Genomic DNA, 15,715 nt, shown 5'->3' on the forward strand with positions numbered 1-15,715 from the left:
ACCTTTTGATATTTCAACCTCTGATTGGATTCTTGGGATAAAATTTGCTCAAGGAATATAGGGTAGAGAAACTGAGAGTGGTGTTTACTTAGAGAATTCAACTGTCTTAATTCCTTCTTGGAGTGAAGGGCTGTATAAATAAATAAAAATAATGGTAGGTTTCTTCTAGTGTCCTTAGATCTAGACTATTTTTAATAGGAAGGATAATACGTTATCAGTGACACATACGGTTATATATACAGCACTGTCCCATTCTTTTCTACTTAGTCTCCCTCGTTTACTGTCTCAGTTTCCCTTGTTTGAAAGCCTTAGAACCTCTGGCCGTGCAGGCAGTTAGATAATTTTAAAAAGATTCAGTAAACTTCATCCTTAATTATTAAGGAAAATCTGACTTTTAAAATTATAAGTGCTTTTTACTTTCTTGCGTTAATTATAAAATTAAGTTATAAAAATTAGTAGAAATACTAGTTTCATTAGTGATAGCAGATTTAAATTAATGAAACTAAAACTGATATGTATTTAGAAGGCATAGGAAGATTTTTTATAGTTTCAGTTATGTTCATGATAAGATTTAGATTTAGAATAAACTGTGTAAGAACCTAAGTGTGTGACATTCCTTGAATTCTGATTCATAATTTTGATCTTGCTTGCTTAAAATAAAACCTCTCCTATCCACTCAGGGCACTTTTTATAATTTAAAAAGTTATATATGTTTGAGAAAATATGTTTGATTTGTTTTTAGTGATTGAAAACCCTTGTAGCAGCACTTTCTTTTTTGTTTAGTATGTCTGGACCTAATAGCTCTTCAGAATGGTCCATTGAAGGTCGTCGGTTGGTACCACTGATGCCCCGGCTCGTTCCCCAAACCGCCTTTACTGTAACAGCTAATGCTGTTGCTAATGCAGCTATCCAGCACAATGCATCTCTTCCAGTGCCTGCAGAAACAGGAAGCAAGGAAGGTAAGTGGAAAAAATATGCCTGTGTTAAATATTACTTTCCTTAGAATCTTCAAGAAAATTTCAAGGAAAGTTGTCTTATTTTTCATCTACTTTTATTCTAGTGTTTAAAGGTTATGAAATAAAGTAGGAAACTCTAATTCTGAAACTAGACTGCCAGGTTTTTAGTCTTGGACAAAATTTAAGTCTTCCTTTTGTCAAAGATATGAATTATGTTAATCATCAAAATTGCAAAAACCTCGGAATGGATTTTTGATATCAGTGTGTTTTTAAGAATAGAAGGCCTTAATGGATGACATTAGAAAATAAATAAGGTAACATCAGTCATTTAGCTGCTAAAAAAATAATTCTGAACTGATAGCTTTAGAAAATAAAGCTCTGTTTTCATTTTCTGGAATCAGTGATATATGCTACTACTTTGTTCTGGTCAGTGTGCTGAATCCATTCCCTGGTAGAAGGGCTTTCTTATCATTATTTATCTAGTAAATACACATGCTTTAGAAATTCTTCAATTCTCTAGAGGCCACCAAGAGTAATATTAAATCTGAGAGAGCTATTTGGATTGACTCAAGTAGTTTAGTTTCGTGTTGCATGACAATGACTCCAAAAACAGTGCATTTGTCAGATTACTCTGGGGAATTGTCTTTGCTTGCCTAGCAATGGCCGTGGAACAGAGTAAGTAAAACACTCTTTTTATTCATGTGAGGCTCTGTTTTAGGCTGAGGAAAGGTATATTTGGAGGAAGACAGTGTACAAACTTGGCCTACATTGAGTTCCTCCGTCTACCAAGTCTCAGGTAGAATGGAAAGAATATAGAGTTTCCACTAGTCAAATATATGTTTGAATCTTAATTTGTCATTTCCTAGCCGTGTGACCTCCAGCAAGTTTTAGCTTCTGTGAGCCTTGGGTTCCTCATCTTTAAAATAAGAATGCAGTATTGTGAGAATTAGTGAAGATGTATGGAAAGGATTTAGTGTGGTACTCAATAAATGGTGCCTATAACCTATTCTTATTGTTGTTGAGCTGTATCCCTTCATTGAATGATAGGTTGAAATATGATGTTGTCATTATTTTAGTTGAGTTGTTGTGTTGCTTAGATGGCAATGACTAGTGAGTTGATACATAGAAAAGAACGTTACCTTGATTCTTCCCTAGTGGTCAGACTGGAAATTGCTAAGGTTAGGGAAAAATTATCCACCCATCATTGATGCTGCTATTAGTATTAAAAGGGAATACAAGTAAGTGCCTATTGTCCAACTCCTGCCATGAGTGAAAATTATTTTCATTTTTCTCAGTGTAATTTTAAACTTTATTTCTTTGTAACTGCGTTTTTCTCCATTAGCAATGTCACCTATAGATAAACTGTTAAATACTTGGGAAAAATCTGTTTAAGTGATAATTTTCAGGAAAGGTTATTAATGCCTTTTAACCTGTGGACCTAATACCTAGTACTGGCCTCTAACTTCTGATCACATAATAATGTTAAAATTGGCCTACAATAAAAATAATTTTTCTGTATGCGTGGACAGTTTTGGTGAAAGTTAACAGCAAACTTTTTTATCGTTCCTTCAGTAGTGGTTTGCTATTCCTACACAAGTACCACGTCAACCCCAACCTCTACCCCTGTTCCAAGTGGCAGCATAGCAACGGTTAAGTCTCCAAGACCTGCCAGTCCTGCCTCCAATGTAGTTGTCTTGCCAAGTGGAAGTACTGTTTATGTCAAAAGTAAGTGATACTCTCAGTGTTATCAGGGCCGTCTTGGCTAAATGCTGCAGTCTAGGCTCTGATTAGACTTGCCTTCCTGGATTAAATCATTGGTCCACTAGCTGTTAGCAGGGTTAGTTTTTGAAGATTCTAAAGAATTCCTTTCTTTACATATGACTAGGTATATATTGCTTTTTTAATCAGTTCTGGGATTTGAGATGTGCTTGTCATTTTTGTTCTCTGTGGGTAATCTGCCTTTGAATAGCGCTGGCCTTAAGAATTCACTTTTTTGATTGTCATGAAATAGGAATGTTGTGAATAGAAACTGAAGGAATGTACATATGTGTTTTATTCAGTATTTCTCCTATAATTTTAATCTTTTTAGTATTTTCTTAGATTATTTTATATAATGTATTAGCCAACTGTTAGATTCAGTGAAACATTCTAGAGAGCCTATCTTTATTTCTAATTGACCGTAACGTCCCTTTTGAAGTTTCTTTTATTTGCAGTTTTTAATTCCTAGATTCTACCCTATGTGAAGCAGTTTGGTTTCCAGTTCATTGTTTCTTTTTTTCCCCACATCTTTTCATTTTTAATTTCTGTTATGACAATGTTGCTTTCTATTTATTTTTATTTTTTTAATTTGTAAAGAAAAGGAGCCGGTGCAGTGGTTCATGCCTGTAATTCTAGCACTTTGGGAGGCCGAGTTGGGCAGATCATCTGAGGTCAGGAGTTCGAGACCACCTGGCCAATGTGACGAAACCCTGTCTCTACTGAAAGTACAAAAGAAAAATTAGCTGGGCATGCTGGCACGTGCCTGTAGTCCCAGCTACTTGGGAGGCTGAGGCAGGAGAATTGCTTGAATCTGGGAGGCGGAAGTTGCAATGAACCGAGATTGCAACACTGTACCCCAGCCTGTACGGCAGAGCAAGACTCTGTCTCAAAAAAAAGAAAAAGAAAAGGGGTTGATTTAGCTCACGATTCTGCTAGTTGGAAAGTCCAAGTTTGGGTGAGGATCTTATGCTGCTTCAACTCATGGCAGAAAGTAGAAAGGGAGCAGCTGTATGCAAAGAGATCCCATGGTGAGAGAGGAAGTGAGAGACAGAAACTGAGGAAGCCAGTCTTTTTTAATTTTATTTTTTGCTGTGTTTTTCCTGTCAACCGGAGGTCACTAATATTTGATTTTCATTTTTCTCAGTATAGTTATAAACTTGATTTATTTGTAACTTAGAGGTTTGCTGTTTGCTGTTTTAGACAGGAATGATTCTAGGTCTTTGTCACTCCTGTTTAAATTAGAGTTAAAAAATTGAAGGTGTAGGGGTAATGTTTTATTACTAATTTCATGAGTCATGCTATATAATTGTTGATGTCTGCTGTGCAGAGATTTCTTATGTTGAGTTGCTATGTTTTATGTTTCTCACTTGATTTTTAAGAAGTCTACAAAAACAGTTGAGGCTTTAGTTCATAAAGAAAAAACTGCGAATCTCGGACTATTAATTAAATTTGTATCTGATTTCTGTGGATTTAGCCAAGGTTGTCTTTTAAAATAACTGTAGAGATCTACTTTTCGATCATTTTCAAAACACTAGACTGGAGCTAGATGTGGTGGCTCATGCCTGTAATCCCAGTACTTTGAGAGGCTGAGGTGAGCGGATCACTTGAGGTCAGGCATTTGAGACCAGCCTGGCCAACATAGTGAAACCCTGTCTCTACTGAAAATACAAAATCTAGTCAGGTGTCATGGTTGGCGCCTGTAATCTCAGCTACTCGGGAGGCTGAGGCAGGAGAATCGCATGAACCTGGGAGGCGGAGAATCGCTTGAACCTGGGAGCCCAAGATCGTGCCACTGCACTCCAACATGGGCAACAGAGCGAAACTCCATAATAAATAAATAAATAGGCCAGGCTTGGTGGTTCATGCCTGTAATCCCAGCACTTTTGGGAGGCTGAGGCAAGCGGATCACCTGAGGTCAGAAGTTTGAGACCAGCCTTGCCAACATGATAAAACCCTGTCTCTACTAAAAATACAAAAAATTAGCCAGGTATGGTGGCAGGCAACTGTAATCCCAGGTACTTGGGAGGCTGAGGCAGGAGAATCACTTGAACTTGGGAGACGGAGGCTACAGTTAACTGAGATCCTGCTGCACTCCAGCCTGGATGACAGTGTGAGACTCTGTCTCTTAAATAAATAAATAAAATACTGAAAGTGCATTTCAAACATGAAGAAACTATTTCACATAGTATGTAGTTTTAAGTAACAGGAAGATTTATTTCTTTATGCTTAGAAGTCATACCAACAGCATTAGTTTGGGATATAATCACTTATTTACCTAACTTTGTATGTACAAGGCACTATACTGGGGAAACAAACCAATAAGACTTAGTCATTGCCCTCTGGGAGCCCCTTACTAATGGGAGATGCGTTGACAATCACATTGCCATGTGGTAAGTGGTACAGCTTAGGGGAGAGGTGGATTAGCTTTGCTTAGAAGAGTAAGGGAAAGCTTCACTGAGGAGATGGCTTATAAGATGATGATTGTAGAATGATGAAGAGATCATTGATACTAGATGGTATTCCTCAAGGAACAGTACTATATGGATACTCAGAGATGGATAGAATGTGGTTAAGGTGGCTTTGGGGAATGGTGAGCAGTTCAGAATCCCAAGACTATAGGGGTACACAGGGTTGGATGTGACAGGTATTGTGTTCTTGGAAAGATATGGAGTCTTGAATCATATGGTAATGATTTTGTGTCTCATCTTCCAGGTAGATAAAAACCACTAAAGGATTTTAGGGCAGTGCATAGGCATGATTAGATGTGAAATTTTTAACTAGTAATAGGATGAAGAGAAGATAGAAGTGGACAGACTGGAAGGATGAACATCTTTTAGGTGGTTGTTGCTAAGATACAGGCAGGAGATAAGAAGGCCTGACATGGCCGTCAGAGGTTTAAAGAAAGCAGGGAAGGCTGGGTGCGGTGGCTTATGCCTGTAATCCCAGCACTTTGGGAGACCGAGGTGGGCAGATCACCTTAGGTCAGGAGTTCAAGACCAACTTGGCCAACATGGTGAAACCCCATCTCTATTAAATATACAGAATTTAGCTGGGCATGGTGGCAGGTGCATGTAATCCCAGCTACTTGGGAGGCAGAAGCAGGAGAATTGCTTGAACCTGGGTGGTGGATGTCACAGTGAGGTGAGATCACACCACTGCACACCAGCCTGGGTGACAGAGTGAGACTCCATCTTAAAAAAAAAAAAAAAAAAAAAGGAAGGAAGGCATTCAGAGACCACTTCTCTGAGGGAGGACTGATAGGACTTACTGGCAAACAGCTTAATACAGAGAGAGGTCAAGGATTATATAAAGATTTTAAAAATAAAGTGTAAAATGTAACATTAGTTTGGTATACATATAGCAGTATTGTCATTGCCCTTCAGGTGTAAGCTGTTCAGATGAAGATGAAAAGCCCAGAAAACGAAGGCGAACAAACTCTTCCAGCTCCTCTCCTGTTGTTCTAAAGGAAGTTCCAAAGGCTGTTGTTCCAGTCTCAAAGACGATCACTGTGCCTGTGAGTGGTAGTCCCAAGATGAGCAACATCATGCAGAGCATTGCCAACTCCTTACCACCCCACATGTCTCCTGTGAAAATAACCTTCACTAAACCGTCAACACAGACAACAAACACAACAACACAGAAGGTATGTGGTGGAGGAAGTCTCTGCCTGCCAATTGTTTCTTTGAGACAGTATGATTCAGATTTAATAAACATGCCCTGAGTGCTTACTATGTGCCTGGCATTATGCTGGGGTTGTTCACATCTTTTACTTCGTTTAATTCTCCAGCTAAGGCTTTGGGATAGGTATTATTATTTCACTTTTGCAGATGAGGCTTTGTGATGTTAAATGACTTGCCTACTACGACACAGCTAGCCTGTCTCTTCTAAGAATTTTGCTCTATTTTATAGTTGTAATCCTATTTGGAAAAAAATTAAAATAGAAAAAAAATTTAAGCTATATTTGTATGACTTTCCCTTTAGGAACTCAGATTTTAATTTGCCAAAGTAGTAAAGTTGTCAGGTGTTTCACAGAAGAAAGGAAGGATGTAATTGAATACTTTTTATCTTCTTTTTAAATTCTTTGTATGCTATTATTATTAATTCATTCCTAGACTCTTCTCTAAATATGTTGAAGTCATCAGTATTCTGTCAATTTCATGTTATTAGACTCCTCTGTCTTCCCACACTGATCTGGATGGACCCTGATGGCTCTCTAGGCTTGTTGTACACCTGTATTTCTGGGATCTCCCCTTAACCATCATTCTGATCTTCTTTGTTAGTTTCTTTGCTCATTTTGCTGGAGCATATCCTCCAGTACCTACCTGGGGTATGGGGAAATGGAAAGTAAATTTTGGGAGACCTTGCATGGTAGACTGCAAATTGTTTTATTCTACCTTCCCACTTTTTTTATGGTTTAACTAGGAAAAGTATTCTAGGTTGTAAGTCATTTTCCCTGTGAAGTTTCGAAGGTGGTGTTGCTCTGTTGGCTTCTAGCTTCCAGTATTGCTTTTGGGAAGCCCAGTGCCATTCTAATTTCAGATCCCGTTTTACTCTTTGCAAACTTTTAGTAACTTTCAGAATTCTGAAATTTCAAGGTAATGTTCCTTGGTGTGGGTCTTTATTTCATCCATTAGGTTGTATACCCAGTGGGCCCTTTTATTCTGAATATTCATGTCCTTTAATCCTGATAACATTTCTTGAGTTACTTATTTGATTTGTCCCTGTTTTTGCTTTTTGAATCACCTGCATTTGTCTATTGAACTGCCTGGACTGATCCATTTATCTTTCTCATTTCCATTTTTTATTTGTTTGCATTGTTTTCCTACTCTAATGTAATGGTTAAAAGCCTGTTTTGGAACAAGACTTCCTAGATTCAGATCCCAGCTTTTGCCACTTACTAGCTACGTGACTGTGGGAAAACTAAACTCTCTACTCAAGTTTTCTCATTGATAAAACAGAGAAAACAATATTTTATAGGATTTTTGAGTGTAAATACTTGAAATAATATAAGAAAAATTGTTCAAGCCTTGCACATACTAAATGCTCAGTATTGTTATTTTCTTTATCATTTATTTTTCACTACATTTATAGAATTTTTCATTTTTGCTCTCATGCTTTAAATTTCTAGTAACTCTTATTCTCTGAAAATTCCTTTAAAAAAATACATCCTTGGGCCGGGCGCGGTGGCTCAAGCCTGTAATCCCAGCACTTTGGGAGGCCAAGGCGGGTGGATCACGAGGTCAAGAGATCGAGACCATCCTGGTCAACATGGTGAAACCCCGTCTCTATTAAAAATACAAAAAATTAGCTGGGCATGGTGGTGCGTGCCTGTAATCCCAGCTACTCAGGAGACTGAGGCAGGAGAATTGCCTGAACCCAGGAGGCGGAGGTTGTGGTGAGCCGAGATCGCGCCATTGCACTCCAGCCTGGGTAACATGAGTGAAACTCCGTCTCAAAAAAAAAAAAAAAAAATACATCCTGCTCTTTGATAGAAGCATTGTATTCTCTTATCTAATGAGATTCATGACAATTTTTAAAATGTTTTCTGTTTTCATGTTCTCTCTCTTACCTGTAAGTTCCTTTTATCTATTTGTTTTGATCTCTTTTATTTAGTTTTCTTAAGTGTATGGCTATCTGCTTACGAATAAAAATAGGCATTAGAAAGGTGACAGAAGGCTCTGTGTGCATGGGTGGGACATGCTGACTGGTGACTTTCATTGGAAATTGACTTAGCTGGACTATTTTGTTCAGGAACATTCACTAACCCTTTATCTCCACCATTTGTCACTGTCTTTAGGGCTTTTTCTTGGACTGGTAGATTGCTTAGAAATATTACAGTCTTCTACCTTGAGTACTGTGAGCCTGGCTGGCAGTGTTTTGTTTGGGGGTTAAATAGAGGGAAAGGGCTAGTTGGGCTCACCGTTCATTATATACACTTAACGCCTCTGTTTTTAGCATTGTACCTGGCCCCTCAGATGTGCCTGATATCAGATGTGCCAGATTTCTTTGTCAATCTCCCACATGACAGTAAATTCCTAGCCTTCCTTTAGGACAGGGAAGAGTAGCTAGGGATCTAAATGGTTCTTAGATTTTCAACTAATTTTCCTCTCTTTAGCTGCGCATTTATCCTCATTTCAGAAGTATCTGGTGCTCTCAATTCCTGAGTCTTTCCGGGGCTCACTAATGCAGGTTGTCTTATTTTTTGTTATTGTGTACTGCCTTAGGTTTTTACTTTCTTGGATATACTTAATTCATTCTTATTTGTCTGTTTTTCAGTTTCCAAACTTTATACCTGTTAGCTCCTTTTTGTTTTGACCTTACAGGTTTATGTGCCTTTTCCCTTTAAAAAAAAAAAAAGAGTCTCTTCATACTGTTTTGGAGGGATTTTGGGGAAGGAGTGGAAGTAAATTCTGTATTCAATGTATGGTCTTTCCACCTTCAAATCTTTAGTCCTGTGATAACTTTCCTGTAAAGAACCTTCTTGAGTTTCCTGCAAAAATGTCATTATAGTATATATTAAAAATTCTTTTCTTAATAACTAGAAGTGATAATGAGCTGATCTGTGGGATATAATTCTATTTTCAGTCTGAATTTGAGAAATTATGGTATGATATTAAAATCAAACAAAAATTTTTATAATCAGGAGTCCTGGGTTGGAACCCTAGCTCTTCTAGTATGACCTAAATAAATTAGTCTTTCTAAGTCTGTTTACTCATTTATAAGATGAGAATGATGTCACTCTTAGTACATTATTGCGAGGATTAAATAAGACTGGATATTTAAAGTGCAACGTAAGGTATGTATTCAATAAATGTTAGTTCCTTCCCTTGCGGGTATTTTATGGAATGTGGTGTTTTGTTTATTTATCCTGTTGATTAATGAACTGTTCCAAATAAATGAATTCATCAGTTCATTGAAGCATATCCCTTCATGTATAGAAATTAACTATTTTTGATGACTTAAGTTTTATACTGAAGATAAGTTTTACATTTTTATTGGTTGACTCTAAGATAATCTTTCTGAATGTCACTTTTTATATGCTATTATAGTTATTGCTTTCTGGGCTGGCCCTATATATATATTTGGTGGCATCAGTCTGCTATACCCTGAATTTTTAAGTCTACTTACTGTAATGTTTTTACTGCCTTTGTTGCTGGATCGTATTTTCTCAGTAATTCTTCTCTCTTCCCTCCTTCTTGTCTACTCTTAATTTGGTTTTTGAGAAATAGTAAAGCAAAGCTATAGCTAAAAGAGCATCGACCTCCCATCCATATCCTTTTATTCTCATACTCTGTTTTATTGTTATTCATTATACTTGTAACTAGTTGATTTTACGTTGCAAAGTTGTTTATCCATTTCTCCCAGGGACTATAAGCTCTTAAGGGTAGAGACTTTGTCTCATTCTTCACTGTATTCCCTAGTATTTAGAATAGTACCTGGCATGTAGTAAGTGCTAATTAATATTTGTTGAATGAGTAAATTAATTAATGAACAAATAGATATATCTGGTTCCAGTACTGACATAGCCACCTCCCTTGAGCCTATTTCTTTATAAAATAAAGATGATCATAGTAGTTCTTAGAGAAAGATGATCATAGTAGTTCTTAGAGTTACTGGGAAAATTAAATGAGATGATTCATAGAAAATACTTAACATAGTACATCCAGTGAATGCTCAGTAAATGTCACCTAACATTATTAACTTATCAGTCTTCTTTGGTGAACTTAGCTAAACATACTTATAGTAGATGAGGGCTCAGTGAAGTTTGTGAACTTTTTTTGTTATTGACTTTACCATATATTTACTTTTATTTTTTTTCTTCTGAATTTTCAATCGAGAATGAATAGTTGAGGTTTTCAGACTTGTGATGCTTATAAAAGGACATATTTATCTCCAAAGTTATGTATGAACCATACCATGAGAGTTCAGGTTCAGATCTTTAGATTTGTCTTACCATGGTTAAAAAACAAATGTTTAAAACAAATTAAATTAAAAATAAGACTCATTCATTCCACAAATATTTACTGAGCACCTACTATGTTCCAGATGTAAAACTGTACTCTTTTACTTCATGTATACTCAGTGCCATTACTTTTATTATTTTGTGGATAAGCTAATATGGGTAGGACTAATAAATGTTCTTAAAGTTTTTTGTTTTCTTTTTGCTTGGGTAATTGGATTTTTCTGAAATCTGTCCAAGGCTGTTGCCGTTATTGCTTTTACCTTGGATTTGTCACAAATCCTGTGTAAGGCAACTTAGGAATTATTGTAGGTGAAGTGACTTTTATATTGAGTATAATTATTTATGAATTTGTGGACTTTATTCAAATTCAAATAGGTCATATATTTTCAGGGTAGTCACATTTCCACCTGTGTTAATGTGGTGCCTTCATTTTAAATATAGCATTGATGCAGCACTTATATGAACAAAGCAGCAGAATTTAGTTTTATGCCTTCATGTGCTTGATTGATATTTTTCATTTTATCCTTAGGGTGCAAGTCCCAGCACTCTTAAGGAGTTTTTGTGAGTGCTAGAAGGTCAGTAATTTGAATTGTGGCCTGAATAAACACTGTTTGGTTCACTTGGTTTTAAATTCCTATACTTCCCCCTGTTGTAATGACTGACTTTAAAGTGCAAGTAGGTTTCCTCCAAGGTGGATCTATAATGAAGGATAACTTCTTTTCAGATCAGAAATCATCTTGTAGGCTGAAATCTCAAAATCTATTTTATCATTTGTCTGTAGCCTAAAATATGCTCTTAAAGACTTTAGATTCATTTTGCTGAAGTTTTGTCTTAATGTTAGAAGCCTACATGCATACTCTAATTCTGAAATTGCAAATATTTGGTACAAATGTGAATGCTTCCCTTGCCCTTGCCCATGACGGACATTGCTAATTAACTGGCATACTTTCCTGCTAAGCCTTAGTGAATCCTCATCTGTGCCTCAGAGTCCTTATAAGCATTGTGCTCCAGAAAGCTACTATAATTAGTTCAGAAATGGCAAAAGTGAACCCTAATTGCCATTACTACTCTTAATAGTTTGGCTGTGGCAGTAGCTGTGAATTCTTTGGATTCTCAGAGGTATCAGAATTTGGGAAAAAGATTAAGAAAAGTTTTAAATGAAACAAAGTACATCGAAATACATTTTCAGATTGATTTGATATATAATGTCTTTACTGATATCCTTTAGTAATAATACACTACTAATAAGTACCATTTGTTGACTGCCAAATATTGACCACCTGCTATGTGCCTAGCACTATGTTAGATGCTTAACATCATTATATTGTTTAATCCTGGTAATGACTTTGCAAGGTAGGTATTATTATCCCCATTTTATAGATGAAAATTGGAGCTCAGAGATTTCAACATGTACAGGGGCCTGGCATTTGTAAGTGACAGAGGCAGGATCTAAGTGCAGGTTCATTTGACTTTTAAGTTTGTGGTCTTTTTACCATATTGGTCTACTTCTCAGTTTGTATCATGGTTGATCGTTGTTTTCTAATAATGCTATATAGGTGTTTGCTGATCAAGTCTATCTATAAATGTGCTGGTTAACTGTATATAGGTGTTTGCTGATCTTATATATCCTTCTTGATGCCTCAAGACTCCTTAAAGTAATGGACAAATACTTATAATTATCTGCAACACTGAAAGTATATAACAATAGTGTTATGCTCAGAGCTTCTTGGAGATGTAGGTCCTGAGTACAGACCTATTCAGTAAATTTTGACTAACTTCTGGCCTTCTTTAGAAGTGATATAAAAATGAAAAATATTTTTCCCTTAAATTCTTTAGATTTTTCAAAACAGTTTTTCTTTTCTAGGTAGGTACAAATAATTTCATTTAAAGAGGAAGGAGATAATCTGTTCTGTTTTGGGTTTTACTATATCATCATTATACTTACCCCAGAATAATGTGGTACTGTAGACTTCTAAATAATTTTTGTGTTCTCATTTTTAAAATGGGGATAATAATAGTATATGTGTCATTGAATTGTAGGGAGATTTCAATAAGCCAATACATGTTAGTGCTAGGAGCTATTCTTGATTCTGTTCTTTTCCTTAACCCTGCCATTTCCATTTATCAACAAATCCCATTCTCTCTACTTTTCAAAGTAATCTGACTCTGATCACTTCTCTTTATTTCTACTACTAACAGTCCAGTGCAGGCAGCCTCCACTATTTTTTGTTTGGTCTGATGGAATAGTTTAACTGGTCTCACTGCATCCCCTCTTGCCTATTACCATGTAGCAGGTAGAGTGATCTTTTAAAATATACATAAAATTTTGTTTTTCTTCCTTCTTAAAATCCTCCTGTGGCTTTCCATTATACTTGGTATAAAGATCTAAATTCTGCATTTGGTATAGCCTCCGCTTACTTTTCCAATTCTTCTTTGCCCTATGTGCTTTTTTCCCACCACCATGTGCTTTTTGCTACACTGCCTTCCTTTCTGTTTTTAAATTTATCAAGCTCCTTCTGACATTAGGTCCTTTCCTTCATATTATTCTTTCTGGAATGATTTGTAGCTAAATCATCTACAGTTTCTAGTTATACTGGCAAAACCTTGACATCTCTTTCCTGCCTCTCTTTTTCTCCATTGTTCATATCAACCTACAAGCAATCCTGTTGGCTTTACATTTGCAGTATATTCAGAATCTGTTAACCTTTTACCTCTTCCACCACAAATACTTTGGTCACTGTCATCCCTGCTTGATTTGTTACAGGAGTTTCTTAATTTGTCTCCTTGTTTCTACCTTCATCGTCCTACTGTACTTTCTATCTAGCAGGTAGAGTAATGATTTTTTAAAAAATGGACTTTATTTTTAAAAACAATTTTAGATTTACAGAAAAATTGAGAAGACAGTACAGAGAGTTCTCATATACTCTGCACCTAGTTTTCTGTATTCTCTTTCAGCTTTTTTTAATCAGCTTCCTGAAAAGGATCCTTTATTCTGAACATTTTACATTGGTGTGATACATTTGTTATAGCTAATGAACAGTATTAATGCATTAATGTTAATTAAGTCCATGGCTTATTCCTTTTCCTTGGTTTTTACCTATTGTCTTTTTCTGTTCCAGGATACCATATTATATTTAGTTGTCATTTCTTCTTAGGTTCCTCTTGACTCCTCTTGACTGTGAAAGTTTCTCAGACTTTCCTTGTTTTTGATAACCTTGACAGTTTTGAGGAGTACTTGTCAAGTATTTTGTAGATATTCCAACTATTAGAATTTGTTTAATGTTCTTCTCCTGATTAGGCTATGATTATGGATTTTTGGACAGAAGACCACAGAGAAAGTACCTTTTTCATCACATCATGTAAAGGGTATATACTGTCAACATGCTCTTACATGATCTAGTCCTCCATTACTTCTTTGCAGTTGTCTACCACTACTTTGTACCCTATATATTTCTAGACCAATCACTAGATCTTTGAACATACTAAGCTTGCTTCTGCTTTGGGGCCTTTGTATTTACTGCTCCCTGTGCCATGGAATGGTCTTCTAGGTAGCACCATGGTTTATATCCCTACTTCCTTCTGGTTTCTGCTCGTATGTCACCTTACCAAGAGGTCTTTATCGAATATATTATTTTTAAAAATCGTACAGTGCTCCCATCATTCTTTATTCTTCTACCATACTTTTTTGTCTTTTCCATTTGTCTCTACATGACATATACTTACTTTTCCGCTTATTTCTCTACCACTACTAAAATGTAAGCTCCTTGAACGTATGAACTTTGTCTCTTTTGTTCATTCTTCTATTCTCCAGCATCTAGAACCATGCCTGGCACATAGTAGGTGCTCAATAAATATTTATAAATGAATGAATGTTTAAATTACTTTTTAGAAAGATTGTGCCAGTTTATACGCCCTAAGTAGTATACTGAAATGTCTACTTTGCTGTATCTTATACAGCATTGAATGCTATCTCTAAAAATATTTGATTTGTAAAAATTGTTGCTTTTACATACATTTTGATGGTTACTAGTAAAGTTTTAATATATTTCTAGCTGTATATTCTCTGTTGAATTGCTTCTTTGTTTTTCATAAGCTGTTTTTGAATTGTATGTAACTGTGAGTCTAGATACATTAGTAGTATAGTAGGTACATAAAAATAACTTATTTTTTATTCCTTAGGTTATTATAGTCACCACATCACCAAGTTCAACCTTCGTGCCCAACATTCTCTCCAAATCCCATAACTATGCAGCAGTCACTAAGCTTGTACCAACATCAGTCATTGCTTCTACAACCCAGAAGCCGCCAGTTGTTATAACTGCTTCACAGTCTTCTCTGGTCAGTAATAGCAGCAGTGGCAGCAGCAGTTCTACACCATCACCTATTCCTAATACAGTTGCAGTAACAGCTGTGGTGTCCTCTACACCATCTGTGGTCATGTCAACAGTAGCACAAGGTGAGTGCTGATTCACCATTTAATTCTGTCACTGTTGATATATGGGAATTTTACAGAAAACTCAGTGGGTATGTTTTTCTCCTGTGGATATGAAGGTCCCTACTGTTAGACCCGAGGTTACCATCCCTTGCCCCCAGTTTGAGAATGTCAAGATAGTAGGTTATTCCATTTTCTTATATTAATGTGCTTGCCCTAAGTTGTTTTACAATTGCATAGTACCTAGTTACCTGGGCTGCTAACATTCACAAAATGTAGGTTGAATCTTGTCACAACAAATTTCAAAGGGCTGTACAAATATCTTTAATATAATCAAATTTTCAAATGAGAAATTTGAAATTATATTACCTAGGTTTTTCAGAGGAAACATCAAGTACACAACCTCTTTAAAGTAAGTGATAAGAAGTAGGAGGAAGAAGATGGTTTCAAGGTATATCCATTTGTCTTTTCTTTAGTCTCTGAAATTTTTCTTTTCTTTTCTTTTCTTTTTTTTTTTTTTGAGACAGAGTTTCGCTCTTGTTACCCAGGCTGGAGTGCAATGGCGCGATCTCGGCTCACCGCAACCTCCATCTCCTGGGTTCAGGC

At 36.3% G+C, this 15,715-nt stretch overlaps 1 protein-coding gene across 11 annotated transcripts in view; it reads left to right on the forward strand.

The window, feature by feature from the left end:
• EMSY (EMSY transcriptional repressor, BRCA2 interacting) overlaps positions 1-15,715 on the forward strand; it is a 106,922-nt gene that overhangs the window by 13,145 nt on the left and 78,062 nt on the right. For 6 of the 11 annotated variants that reach the window (XM_032259121.1, XM_032259128.1, XM_032259132.1 and 3 more), the window contains 4 exons: positions 784-959; positions 2,529-2,681; positions 6,098-6,357; positions 14,857-15,133. In XM_032259121.1, coding sequence (XP_032115012.1) covers positions 784-959; positions 2,529-2,681; positions 6,098-6,357; positions 14,857-15,133 — 866 coding nt within the window. The remainder of the gene's footprint in view (positions 1-783; positions 960-2,528; positions 2,682-6,097; positions 6,358-14,856; positions 15,134-15,715) is intronic. The other 5 variants (XM_032259127.1, XM_032259130.1, XM_032259129.1 and 2 more) reach the window with 2 other exon arrangements.

The sequence above is a fragment of the Sapajus apella genome, unplaced genomic scaffold (genome assembly GCF_009761245.1).
Source record: "Sapajus apella isolate SASKATOON/1434 unplaced genomic scaffold, GSC_monkey_1.0 scaffold106, whole genome shotgun sequence".
NCBI classification, from domain to species: domain Eukaryota; kingdom Metazoa; phylum Chordata; class Mammalia; order Primates; family Cebidae; genus Sapajus; species Sapajus apella.